Here is a 14,272-nt window from a genome sequence, read left to right as displayed (position 1 = left end):
TGATATACATGATCACAAACTTGTCTAGCATGTCCCTTAGCATGTCATTGATCAAGCACTGGAATACACTTGGCACTGAAGAAAGGCCATAGGGTGTTATCCTGTACTCAAAATGGCCAGCGGTTGTGCTGAAGGTGGTCTTCCATTCATTGCCTTTCTTAATTCTGATTAGGTTGTAGGCACTGTGTAGGTCGAGCTTGGAGAAGATCTTAGCAGATCGAAATTGTTCTAGGGTAAAAGGAACAAGAGGATAGGGATATTTAACAAAGACTTTGTTCAACCCTCTACAGTCTATGCAAGACCGGAGGCCACCACCTCATTTCTCCACAAAGAAACCTGCTGATGCTGGTGACTTAGAAGGATGTATGTAACCCTGTTTGAGGGCTTCTTGGATGTACTCCTCCATGGCAGAGTGTTCCTTTTGAGAAAGGGGATAGATGTGACCACGTGGAAGTGATGTGCCTGGTAGAAGATCGATGGCACAGTCGTAAGGTCGGTGCGGTGGTAGCCCATATGCTTTCCCCTTGCTAAAGACTTCTCTCAAGTCCAAGTAACACTCAGGAGCATCCTCCATGGAATCTGGTTGTGGACTCTCAACAGAAGTGGAGGAAAGACTGAGAGACAGTTCTGAAAACAGGTGGATGACCACTGGAGAATTTCCTTGTTCTGTCACGAGATAAGTGGGTCATTAAGCTGTAACCAGGGGTAACCAAGAATGATGTGATGATTGACAATGGTGGTCATGTAAAAGGAGATGAGTTCAGAGTGGAGTGCTCCCACCTGAATGTGAACAGAAAAGGTGCAAGTGGTGACAAGACCATCACCTATTGGTCCTCCATCGATGGTTCTGATGCTGAATGGACTCTGCAGAGGGGTTGTGGGCAGGTTGAACTTCTGGATAATCATGCTATTGATGAAGTTCCCCTCTGCCCCAAGTCGACAAAAGCAAACAAAATGTGTGTGGAGGATACCAAGTTTAACAACACAGGTACTTTAAATGACTTCGCATTGAATCTTCTCACTGGACTCACAGCATGAGCTGGGCTTTCAATTGGGCTGGTGTGAGACGGACAGATGGGACATTGGTTGATATGGTGCTCAGAACTCCCACAGTAGAAGCAAAGACCCTCCTTCTTTCACATTCAGCACGTTTCAGATGGGTGTGAGAAACTTCCATAGATGTAGCCTCATCAGAGGACTGGACTGATTTGGAGTTCTCCTTGAGTGAGGGTCGATTGGTTAGCAAATGATCCAGTCATATTGCTAAGTCAATGAGGGAGTCCAGTGTTAGTTGCTCATCTCTACACACCAGTTCACTGAGAATTTCTGAATGAATACCTTGGCGAAACACCACTTTCAGTGCCAGGTCATTCCATCCGCTGGCTGCTGCTAGTGTTCTGAAGTCTAGGGTATATTCAGCGATTCTTTGGGAACCCTGTGAGATAGTGAGCAGACTTTCGCTGACTTCAATTCCCTTGGGTTTATGGTCAAACACTCTTTTGAACAACTTGAGGAAACGTTCATAAGAAGTTGTGTGCTCACCACCATTTTTCCATACGGCACTCGCCCATTGTAGCGCTTTGCCAGTGAGAAATGACAGAAATTTAGCGATTTTGTGTTCATCAGAGAGATTAGTCATAGTAGAGAAGTACATGGAGCAGTGAAGTAAGAAGCCCTTACAAGTGAGCATTCCTGGCATATTTCTCCAGAATGGGGAGTTATAATGTAGGGACTAGGAGAAGCCTCAGGATACGTTAGGAGGGCCTGTGACATCACAGCTGCAAGCTGCGCCATCTGGGTGTGGAGGTCTGCAAGCATCTGTTGATGTTCTCCTAGAAGACATCTCTAAGCATTCAGTGCAGTTTGCTTCGCCTCCTCTGCTGCATCCATCATAATAATAATAATAATAATAATAATAATAATAATAATAATAATATAGGCTAAATAAATTAAGAATTTAAATAAACTTTAAAATGGAGAATATAAAATTCAGTAGCTTCTACTTTAAACACCAGGGTTTTTTTTACTTCATGTAAAACAGTATGCACAATGCAGAAATGCAATTATTTTCTGAACTTGGAGAAATATGTTGAAATCATATTTGTGAGTTATTTCAATATTTAGTCAAATTCACATCCATCCTTTTGATTTTTCAAATCCAGTTCCATTGTTTTGCTTCCAAGCTGGAAAGCTGAAAAATTACACTCCATTTGTAATCCATTTTCCACGCCAATTGTGAGAACAGATATAATAGTTCATACAAGTGTTGCCAGGCAAAACAAACCTCGCCCAGTAGCACTTACAGTATGATGAATATGAAGGAATGTTAGATTTAAAGCCATGATTTAAGTTAGTTTTATAGCTGCAGAACGTGATTTAGGATTGTTAGATTTAACCAGTCTCTTCAGTGTTGAATTTGAAATTGAAATGATTGAATGTTAGATTTAATGTTAGATTTAAAGCTGCATTAAGTGATTTAAGTTAGTTTTGTAGTTATGTAATTTAGGGTTGTTAAGACTTTATGATTTTAATATTTAGCTTCTTGGATCCTTTGTTGACTGTTCCTGTGTGGCTTCCTGTAAAAGTTACTGTGACCTTCTTCCAGTGGAGAAGACACTTCTTTGCTAAGACTAAACATAGTAGAATTGTCATAAAAACATCTCGCGCTTTGATATGCATAAATGTTGAGTTGCTGAGTTGTTAAAAAAAATATCCGTTGATGTGAAATATATATACAGGATTGCTCAAGGTTTCACTTATATTGATGCAATTAAGATGTGATTTGCTGACTTAGCACAAGATATCAACACATTCACATACGCACACACATACACACACACATCCTACCCCCACCCCTCTACACACACACACACACACACACACATTCATGCACACACACACACACACACACACACACACACACATCTGCGCACACACATATTCGACAGACACAAGACACAACACAGCCTTTAGAAAGATAAACAGCTTTTTGGGATGTTATAAAAGGTTGTTTGGAATATTTCATCTTTGGCGAGAAAACTGTGAATAAACAGCAGTGAAACCAATCTCTGGTTCTCTGTTTTTTTTTCGTGGTGTTTTCGCTCCAGAATTCTGCAGGTGGCACGAGGGCATTGGTCTCGAGAAGAAGCCGTTCCAGCTGGGGAAACCTTTACAATTTGGTGGCCAAATCCAATCAGGTAAGGGGTCTCTTTTAATTGATTAGTTGGGGGGGACTTCCGCCTGGTTGGTAGTATCAGAAAAACCCAGTTATCTATTTATAAGATTTTTTTTTTGGTTATCTTTCATAACTGGTTTACGGGAAGATTGTTTATCCTCGTGAATGAGCTGTCACGGGAAGATTGTTTGGTTATTCTCGTAACTGGTTTATGGGAAGATTTTTTGGTTATCCTCGTGTAGAGGCACGGGAAGATTGGTTATCCTCGTGGAAGAGCCACGGGAAGAGTTTATCCTCGTGAATGAGCTGTCACGGGAAGAGCGCGCTTTATGAGTTAAACCCATAATAATTAATCTCGAGACTGATTCCTTCGTGCAACCATTATGGGGGGTAATTGTGCTAAGGAGGCATTCAGACCCGATCCTGAAGAAACTCCACGGGATTGGATGAATCGATGTTATTTAGAATTCTACACTACTCCGTGGTTAGACAAATTAGCCGAATGGACAGAATCACAGCCTCAGTCTTTAATTTATCCTCGTGCTGGAACTTTTAAATCAAACTACCTCGCTTCGGCACATAAAAGGATTTGGCAACCCAGAATGGGATTATAATTACATGACCAAAAGCTATTTAGAATGGATTAAAATGAAATCAATGTGGGACGATTTTCATGGAATTAAAGAAACTAAAGAGCAAAAGAAATCAGTACCATGCCCTAAGCCTGACGAGAAAGCAAAACCTGCTTTGTTTAGATCTACACATACAACTTCTGCTCTCCCGCCAATGTACGGGAGATCAAAAAACGTTCCTGTAAACACACCTGCAAATACTTCATGTCCCACTGATAGCGTTCCTAGCACGCCTGTATCTCTTGACACAGGTGCTAAACATCATAAACCTAAAGCAGATAAGGAAAAACCCTCTGTAAGCTCAAACACGCTGTTACAAAAAAATGAGACTAACGATTCCAATACAGACGATGACTCTGATGATGATAACGATGATAATGTGGGTTCCTCTCCACCGCCTCGCCCCATAAATACAGCCTGTGTGTGGGCTCGGAGGGGAAGAGGACTTAAGATCACTCTGCCTTCGGCATCAGACCTAAAAGATATTATTAAGTTGTTGCCTTTGGTAGACAAACCACTTAACTTTGTAGACATGCTCGTAAAAATGTGTAGACATTCCCAGCTGGTCGGAGCAGATTACCGTTTTATCCTGCATGCCGTTTTAAGCAATAGTTATGATGAAGCTGCATTATTAGCTGCAGTGCCCTGCCTAAACCCTGAGAATGATGACTATGAAGTAGTTTAAACTAAGGCAGAAGAAAACATGCGTGAGTTTAAGTTCTACTGGAAAGATACCAATAGAGCCATGAGAGAATTAAGGGACCAATTGACTCATTATCTGCTCTCACAACAACAGGCTAGCCGTGATCTTTCACAGGTTACTAATTGTAAACAGGAGAAGGCTGAACTCACTTCAAAGTTTTTGACGCATTTTAGCGAGACGTGGACTTGTCTGGGAAACATGCCATTAAATCAGCAGCAAACCAATCCGCTCTTTATTTCGACATTTTTGAATAATTGTCGTCCTGATATCCAGAAGGGGCGGCACGGTGGTGTAGTGGTTAGCGCTGTCGCCTCACAGCAAGAAGGTCCTGGGTTCGAGCCCCGGGGTCGGCGAGGGCCTTTCTGTGTGGAGTTTGCATGTTCTCCCCGTGTCCGCGTGGGTTTCCTCCGGGTGCTCCGGTTTCCCCCACAGTCCAAAGACATGCAGGTTAGGTTAACTGGTGACTCTAAATTGACCATAGGTGTGAATGTGAGTGTGAATGGTTGTCTGTGTCTGTGTGTCAGCCCTGTGATGACCTGGCGACTTGTCCAGGGTGTACCCCGCCTTTCGCCCGTAGTCAGCTGGGATAGGCTCCAGCTTGCCTGCGACCCTGTAGAAGGATAAAGCGGCTAGAGATAATGAGATGAGATGAGATGAGATATCCAGAAGGTTCTGAAATATCATTTAAGTCAAAATCAAATCAAGTTTATTTGTATAGCGCTTTTAACAATAAACATTGTCGCAAAGCAGCTTTACAGAATTTGAACGACTTAAAACATGAACTAATTTTATCCCTAATCTATCCCAAATGAGCAAGCCTGTGGCGACGGTGGCAAGGAAAAACTTCCTCAGACGACATGAGGAAGAAACCTCGAGAGGAACCAGACTCAAAAGGGAACCCATCCTCATTTGGGCAACAACAGACAGCCTGACTATAATATTAACAGTTTTAACAGGTATAACCCTCAACTGTCCTCATGGGGCCATCCTTCACAGGAGCGGTGCGATAAAACTCCGACCAGACACAGGGCACCAGGATGGATCAAGCAGGTCCAAGGGGCAGAAGAGGCCAGCATCTCAATCCCAGGATCAACATGTAACTCAGAGGGACAGATTGGGGGGGGGGGGGGGAGAGAGAGAGAGAGAGAAAGAAAACACGTTGTTAGGTATGCCCTAAAAATGACAAGTATTAAATCTGTGTGGTAGGCTCGCAGAGACGAGAGTCTTTACATCAGGCATAACACACAACAATGGCATGTTAATATGGTAAAATATATCATGACCTGCTCTGGCTGGATGCTTGATTGGGTGATGGGAGCACACTCCTCAGCAATGATGAGATGCAGATGGGACCCTTAGGGCTGGCCAAGACAATTCAGTTACATTTCACCGGGTCTGGGACATGCGACAGAATGTCTGGCGGCTGATTCCCTGCAGGCTACGATAGCCAGTCGAGGTCTCCACCCTCTCCACCAAAAGATTTCCTGTTGACTCCATGTAACTAAAACATGTGACCGTAAGTGACCGTAGTAATATGATAGTGAGAATCCTAGGGGAAAAAATTAGAACTATGGAGGGAGATGGTATTCTGGATAGTAAGCAGGTAGCCTGCCTTTCTGTGGTTGGTGGCTACTCACAGCCTCGTGAGGATATGAATAGACAACAAAAGAATCGGAATTGGGGCACCCGCCCACAAGCCATGGCAAAGAAGGACATTGGGTACGTGAGTGTCGAAAGAAAAAGGCAGATGAAGACAATGCACAGCATACGTTTCCCCTTCCTCCTTCTAATCTTCAGCAGCATCAATCTTCTGATATGTTTCCTCCTCCTCCTCCTCCCCTTCCTCCTTCTAATCAGTCTGCCCCTACGGCAAACCCTTTCGTGCAGCAACGCCCCACAGGCCCATATCAAACTTAGAGCTGCCTACAGAGCTGTGACCCCATGATGCTACATTGTTCTTTCAACTCTTATCTAGCCAATGATTTGCCTGTCGTAGAATTAGCTATAGATGGAAAGGTGCTTCCTTTTCTAATTGATACTGGTGCTATGATGTCCTCTGTGGGAAAATCCTATGAGGGCCCTATTTCTAACAAAACTGTTCGCTCTGTGGGAATTGATGGGGTCCCTTTCTCCTCCCCTTGCACTCCTTCATTATTGGTAACCTGTCCCGCCGACACAGCACTTCGTAAACATCACTCTTTTGTGTTTATGCCACAGTGTCCTTTTAATCTAATGGGGCGGGATCTAATGAGTCTGTTACATTTATCCATTTCGTTTCAGGGATCGAAAATGATTATTTGCACTCCTGACTTTCTGCCTCCCACCTTATCTTTCTTCACATATGACTGTTCCAAATATCTCTGCTGTTTGCATGGCTTCTGTAAACACTGTTATTTCTTCTACAGATCCTTCTACAGATCCTTTTAATGATCTCCCCTCCTCCCTTTGGGCTGAACACAAGGATGAGGTTGGCCTAGTTCATTGTGTTCCTTATGAAGCTAAGCTTAAACACATGCTTCCTGTTTATGTTAGACAGTATCCTTTCTCTGAAGACAAAGACAAAGGAATCGATGTCATCCTGCGGTCTCTTCTTGAGCAAGGCGTGGTGAGACCGTGTACCAGCTCGTACAATACACCTGTCAATCCAGTACCTAAACCTGATGGCACCTGGCGTTTTACGCAGGACTCACATAAGATTAATTAACTGATTGTCCCTGTGGCACCCATTGTACCTGGTGTTTCCTCTGTAATGTCACAAGTTCCTGCTCATCATTGCTGTTTTTCCATTATTGATCTCTGTTCTGCTTTTTTCAGCGTTCCTGTTGAAGAAAACACACAGCCTTTGTTTGCATTCACGCACAGAGGGAAGCAGTATACTTGGACACGCCTACCGCAAGGTTTTATTGATTCTCCTGCTGTTTTCTCAGCTGTAATTCGTAACGCACTTTGTGACTTCTCCCTCCCTCAGGGCTCTGTGATCCTGACGTACACAGATGATCTTCTGGTGTCTGCTGAATCACCAGAAATCTGCCAAGACGCCTCCTTACGCCTGCTCCAACATCTGGCGCACAAAGGCTTCAAGGTTTCCAGAACCAAGCTCCAGTTTTGCATGGACACTGTTAGGTATTTGGGTTTTGAACTTTCACAAGGTTGTCGTAAGCTGTCATCTGATGGGGTGCGGGTGATTCTAGACACAAAACGCCCTGCAACTAAACATGCACTGATGTCTTTTCTGGGTCTTATCAACTACTGCAGACAATGGATCCCTGACTGCTCTTTATATTACAAGATTCTCCGTTCTGCAATCTCTCATCACGATCCACTGCAACATCCTTTGACCTGGACTGACACTATGATGGATGCTTATCACTCCCTCAAAAGCGCTCTTTGTTCCGCCCCGGCGCTGGGTTTACCTGACTACTCAAAGCCATTCCATCTCTATGCCTGTGAACACCAAGGCACAGCCTCTGCTGTTTTGGCCCAGGAGCATGGGGGTGGGATGCGTCCTTGTGCGTTTTTATCCAAAACATTAGACACTGTTGCTCAAGGCTTGCCTGCGTGTCTAAGGGCTGTCGCCGCCTGTGCTCTGATGGTTTTAGATGTGGAAAAATTGGTTTTGTCTCACCCACTGATCTTGCACTCGTCACATCAAGTTAAACAGGTGTTGCAAAATTTACAGACCCAGCATATGACTACACAGCGATGCTCCAGATATGAAACCATTCTCTTTTCTACTGACAATCTCGAAATTCGTGCCACATCCTCTTTCAATACTGTAGGTCACGCTCTCGCACGCCTTCTTACTTCTCAGGACGACACTCTGGAGGACACCGATCATGATTGTCTATCTGAAATCTTGCACACTACCAGTATCAGGCCTGATCTCTCCTCCAGCCCTCTAGGGACAGGGGAAGTACTCTTTGTTGATGGCTCTTGTTCTAAACCCTCAGATGGTGTTTTCCTCTGTGGTTATTCTGTGTGTTCACTGCCTGATATTGTGCATGAGGCCTATGCTCTTCCTTTCTCTTCGGCACAGGCAGCCAAGTTGTATGCGCTAATGCGTGCTTGTATTTTGTTTCAGGGCAAGGATGTCACAATCTACACAGACTCTCGTTACACCTTTGGTGTGGCTCATGATTTTGGGAAGATTTGCCAGTCTCGAGGCTTCCACGCCGCAGACGGGAAGCCCATTTCACACTCTACCTTAGTACAAAATCTCATTGATTCTTGTCATCTCCCTAGGTCACTCGCCATAGTTAAAACTAAAGTGCATGCCTCGGGAAACACACCTGAAATCATGGGTAATTCTCTTGCTGATCGTACTGCAAAACTTGCTGCTGCTTCTGGTGTCATGTCTCCTGGCCTAGATCCTTTGCCATGTAATACGACTTGCCTTGCCAGTACACTGATTCCCGATCTTGATCTTTTTTCCTTACAGGCTTCAGCCTCTCCAAATGATTCTGCCTTTTGGCAGTTACAAGGCGCTTATGTTGCCTCTGATGGCCTATGGTACAGTCAGGATGGCCGCCTTTGTCTTCCATCTCATTGCCTTCCCTTCCTCGTGTGTGAATTTCATGGCGTGACACATCGTGCACGAAGGGGGGTGAAGGGGGACATGAACAAACTTTTTTGTATAGCCAATTTAAACAGTTTGGTGGACTCAATTCTCAAGAGATGCCTCATCTGCGCACAAAATAATCCCTCTAAAGCAGTCGCTAAACACGAGTGTTTACCCATACCTACGTCTCCATTCCTAGAATGGCAAATCGACTTCACACACATGCCTCCCTGTGGGCCGTTTAAATATCTCCTGGTGATTGTGGACAAATTCTCTAAATGGGTAGAAGCCTTTCCTTGTTCTCAAGAGAACACGAAGGTAGTTACTCGTATTCTGGCAAAAGAAATAATACCTCGTTATGGGGTTCCAGACGCCATAGACTCAGACAAAGGTACCCCTTTCACCTCAAAAGTCACACAAGACCTCTGTAAGTATCTCTCACTAAACTGGCGTCTTCACATTCCGTACCACCCTCAATCTTCTGGTATCGTAGAACATACTAATCGAACATGGAAAGACAAACTAACTAAGGCCATGCAGGCCACAGGTTCGAAAAATTGGGTAGACTTATTGCCAGCCACTCTGGCTGAAACTTGTATGACATCAAAACCTAGTCTAGGTGGGTACTCTCCCTACAAAATTATTTTTGGAAGACCTTTCCCTCTCCCCTAGAAGAAGGGGACTCCGGCTCTGGGTACCTCTGATTTGAAAACACATATGGATGAGTATTCTGCAGCCCTTATCGATAAGTTGCATAAAATTTGTACTAAGGTCAATAGTACAATATCGTCTCCACCATCAGCACCCACACACCCCTTCCAAGTGGGAGACAAGGTGCTGGTGTGACTTTTTAAACGATTTGGACAATTGGGAGAACCTAGATATAGTGGGCCTGCAGAAATAGTCGCCATTACTCGTACTGCTGTTTTAACTGACCTTTTTCCACAGTGGATCCATGCCACGCAAATGAAGAAGGCTCCATAACAAAGCTGTGTTACAATGACAAGTTTGCTATTAACATTTTTTCTGTGTCCATATCCAGTCTCTGTTCTCTCTCTCTCTCTCTCTCTGAGCTCTACACAGATTTGACGTGACATTTATGCAGCCCTGGCCGACTGAAAATCCTCAGATTACCTGCAAGACATTGTGAACAAAGAGGGGAAGAGATCTCGTGCCCCGTTTGGGACCAATCATCGTCACTACAACCATGACAGTCCTCATCACGAGTTTCGTGACTACTCTACTGCTGCTCAGAGCAGGGTTATCCGCTTGAGCTTTCGTGACTACTGCTGCTCGGAGCAGGGTTACCCGCTCAAGCTTTCGTGACCACTCTACTGCTGCTTGGGGCAGGGTTAACCGCTCGAACTGGACCTCGAGACAACATCTTCTGGCAATTTGCTAACTGGACTGCACGAACACACATGAACAAAAGTTGTTATGTATGTCATTTGATGCCATCTTCTACTATCATTATATGCCCACCTTTGTTGCTATGCTCTGAAGCTTTATATTATGCTTGGGGCCCAAAGGGCCAACCTTTTAAATTTTGGGGCCCTTTCTGCAATTACTCTCCGCACCCCTCTGTGGTAGCAATGTTAAACCAGACTTCTTCAGTATCTGGCACAGATACCCCCGACATTATACTACAAGATTCTATCCTCACTACTTTGCAGGTAGACATGCCTTCTAATTTCATTTTCCCTCACTGTTTTAGAACAAATTACTCTAAAAGAAGTAACGTGTATTTGGGACAAATTCCTAAGTCTCAATGTAATTACATATGATCAGAATTCTGCCACCTCTCCATGTCCTTGCTGGGTCCCAAATTCATGCCAATGTAACCCTCCACTAACTAATTGTACACGCAACAGTATCTGGTATGTCAATAATACATGTAGGGCTCATCCTAATTGTGTTCTACCACACCCTAGTAATTATCCTGGTGTTAAATTAGCATTAAACTGGTACTGGTACTGCGGTAATAGATCTGATCTCTTGGTTTCTTTTCCCACCAAGTGGTCAGGCGTTTGTGCTCCCATACGACTCAAGAACGCCATCACTGCCATCCATCCCCTCTCTGCTCATCGCCCGAAACGAGATGTCTATGGTACTTTCCCACCCCTGACACATCAGCTTACTTCTAAATGGCACCGTTTTTGGACATTGATGTTTCCTCATTTTGGCGTATCTGATCTGTGGAGGGAAGTAGAAATAACACATTATCGCTTAGCCAGCTTTGTTAATGAAACTACTAGAGCTGTAGATGGTATTAGGACTGAATTAACCGCCCTGCATCTAATGACTACTCAAAATCATATGGCCCTTGATATTTTATTGGCAGAAAAGGGGGGTGTTTGTGCTATGGTCGGAGAAAGCTGTTGCACTTTTGTCCCTGCTAATGACAACCCAGATGGCGAAATAGGCGCAGCCGTACATCAAATGAAACAGATCACTCAACAGCTGGAGCATGACGAGCATGGGGATGCAGCAGGGTGGGTGTGGTTTTCTAGACTGTTTGGCAAATGGACCGCTATTCTGTCTGTGTATACCTGTAATTGTGGTTTTTCTTTTGTTTATTTTTCTGGGACCCTGCATTCTTAAATGCCTAATGGATAGAATGTATAAAATGATAAATGTTTTTACCCATAAATCCCCGCATAGGGAAAACAATGTATATTATCGTCCTGCTAGGGTGTAACACTAATCTAATTAAAATCTAATCTAATACTATAAATAGTATTAAAGGGGGGGATTGTTAGATTTAAAGCCATGATTTAAGTTAGTTTTATAGCTGCAGAACGTGATTTAGGATTGCTAGATTTAACCAGTCTCTTCAGTGTTGAATTTGAAATTGAAATAATTGAATGTTAGATTTAATGTTAGATTTAAAGCTGCATTAAGTGATTTAAGTTAGTTTTGTAGTTTTAGAATGCAGAATGTAATTTAGGGTTGTTAAGACTTTATGATTTTAATATTTAGCTTCTTGGATCCTTTGTTGACTGTTCCTGTGTGGCTTCCTGTAAAAGTTACTGTGACCTTCTTCCAGTGGAGCAGACACTTCTTTGCTAAGACTAAACATAGTAGAATTGTCGTAAAAACATCTCGCACTTTGATGTGCGTAAATGTTGAGTTGCTGAGTTGTTAAAAAAAATATCCGTTGATATGAAATATATATATATATATACACACAGGATTGCTCAAGGTTTCACTTATATTGATGGAATTAAGATGTGATTTGCTGACTTAGCACAAGATATCAACACATTCACATACGCACACACATAACACACACACATCCTACCCCCACCCCTCTACACACACACACACACACACACACACATTCATGCACACACACACACACACACACACACACACACACACACACATTCATTCATGCACACACATATTTGACAGACACAAGACACAACACAGCCTTTAGAAAGATAAACAGCTTTTTGGGATGTTATAAAAGGTTGTTTGGAATATTTCATCTTTGGCGAGAAAACTGTGAATAAACAGCAGTGAAACCAATCTCTGGTTCTCTTTTTTTTTCGTGGTGTTTTCGCTCCAGAATTCTGCAGGTGGCACGAGGGCATTGGTCTCGAGAAGAAGCCGTTCCAGCTGGGGGAACCTTTACAAGGAAGATATTACAAAAAAAAAAGATGTTGACCTTTTTGGTGACCTAGACCTTGTGTGTGAACATGGTTCTGATTCTGATTCGCAGCTGCATGATTGTCAGAGATGATGTTTCAGATGATTTTGACCTTTTTGGTGACTGACTGGATGACCCCCAGAATGTTGGAGGTTCTATTTGAAACCATTGGCCATCTATCCTAAGTTTCATGAAGACTGGTCCAGCCATTTTCCCATAATGTTGCTCACAAAAAAACAAAGAAATAATCAGAGCACGCTGTACTGCTCTCAGCCAATCAGAAAACATGTGAATGAATATGAAGGAAGATATCGTGAAAAAATTATTTTGAGCTTTTTGGTGACTTTGACCGGATGACCCCCAAAATATTGGAGTTTCTATTTGAGGCCAATGCCCATATATCCTGAAAGTTTCATGAAGATTAATCCAGCTGTTTTCCCATAATATCATTTACAAAACAAAGAAACAAACAAAGAAACCCAACCGAAAACAATGCTTACTCTATAGCGGGCGAGGTAAATATAGCACGCATTCACAATTCTATCTTTTAAATAGAAATGGGGAAATGGATTCATATTCAGAATTTATCAAAAACCATGGGAGTATGACAACAGAAATGGAAATTTAATGTCAAGTTTGGTTTTTCTAGTTTGTTCCTTAGTGACTCTTGATCCTTTACTTCCACCTTGTGGTCTGTTGTAATTACATCACATAGAGGGGAGCTCAAAGAGAGAAAGTTGCACTTTTGCAAATAGTTTAGTAGTGATCTTGAAGAATGTCTCATCTCATCTCATTATCGCTAGCCGCTTTATCCTGCTCTACAGGGTCGCAGGCAAGCTGGAGCCTATCCCAGCTGACTATGGGCGAAAGGTGGGGTACACCCTGGACAAGTCACCAGGTCATCACAGGGCTAACACAGACACAGACAACCATTCACACTCACATTCACACCTACGGTCAATTTAGAGTCACCAGTTAACCTAACCTGCATGTCTTTGGACTGTGGGGGAAACTGGAGCACCTGGAGGAAACCCACGTGGACATGGGGAGAACATGCAAACTCCGCACAGAAAGGCCCTTGCCGGTCACGGGGCTCGAACCTGGATCTTCTTGCTGTGAGGCAACAGCGCTAACCACTACACCCCTTGAAGAATGTCTCTTTGGAAAATTTGGGCAGATCTTCATTACTATAAATGCTTTGTGTTGCTGAACAGTTCGAGACATGCTACATATTTATTGCGGATTTGACAAAAAGCATAGAATTACCAGATGGCTGATATTTTCATTATTTCAAGTCAAGTTTATTGATCATTTAAAGAGTTTATCGAGACATATTCAAATTTGGGGTGTATGGTATGGTAAATTGCTGATGTGTGATCGACATAATAGAATGCAAACAACGCACAGAAGAGGTGAAAGGGTAACTAAAGTAAAAAAAATATAGCTAATACATTTTGACAATGCTGTTTTGTCACACTGCCACATATACACTACAAAAAATAAAAATCTTTACGAATGTAGCTGTTGTAAATTCAGAATGTTAGACTTCTAT

General features: G+C 43.0%; 1 protein-coding gene across 1 annotated transcript in view; it reads left to right on the top strand.

The window, feature by feature from the left end:
* The first annotated feature begins 723 nt into the window (after positions 1-723).
* LOC132892198 (transient receptor potential cation channel subfamily M member 2-like) overlaps positions 724-14,272 on the top strand; it is a 96,383-nt gene continuing 82,834 nt past the window's right edge. Inside the window, exons 1-2 of the mRNA XM_060930590.1 lie at positions 724-988; positions 3,108-3,197. Of these exons, the coding sequence (XP_060786573.1) occupies positions 724-988; positions 3,108-3,197 (355 nt within the window). The remainder of the gene's footprint in view (positions 989-3,107; positions 3,198-14,272) is intronic.

This window comes from Neoarius graeffei, chromosome 9 (assembly GCF_027579695.1).
Source record: "Neoarius graeffei isolate fNeoGra1 chromosome 9, fNeoGra1.pri, whole genome shotgun sequence".
NCBI lineage: Eukaryota > Metazoa > Chordata > Actinopteri > Siluriformes > Ariidae > Neoarius > Neoarius graeffei.
Note: the sequence above shows the minus strand (reverse complement) of the source record. Positions and strands in the feature narration are given on the sequence as shown.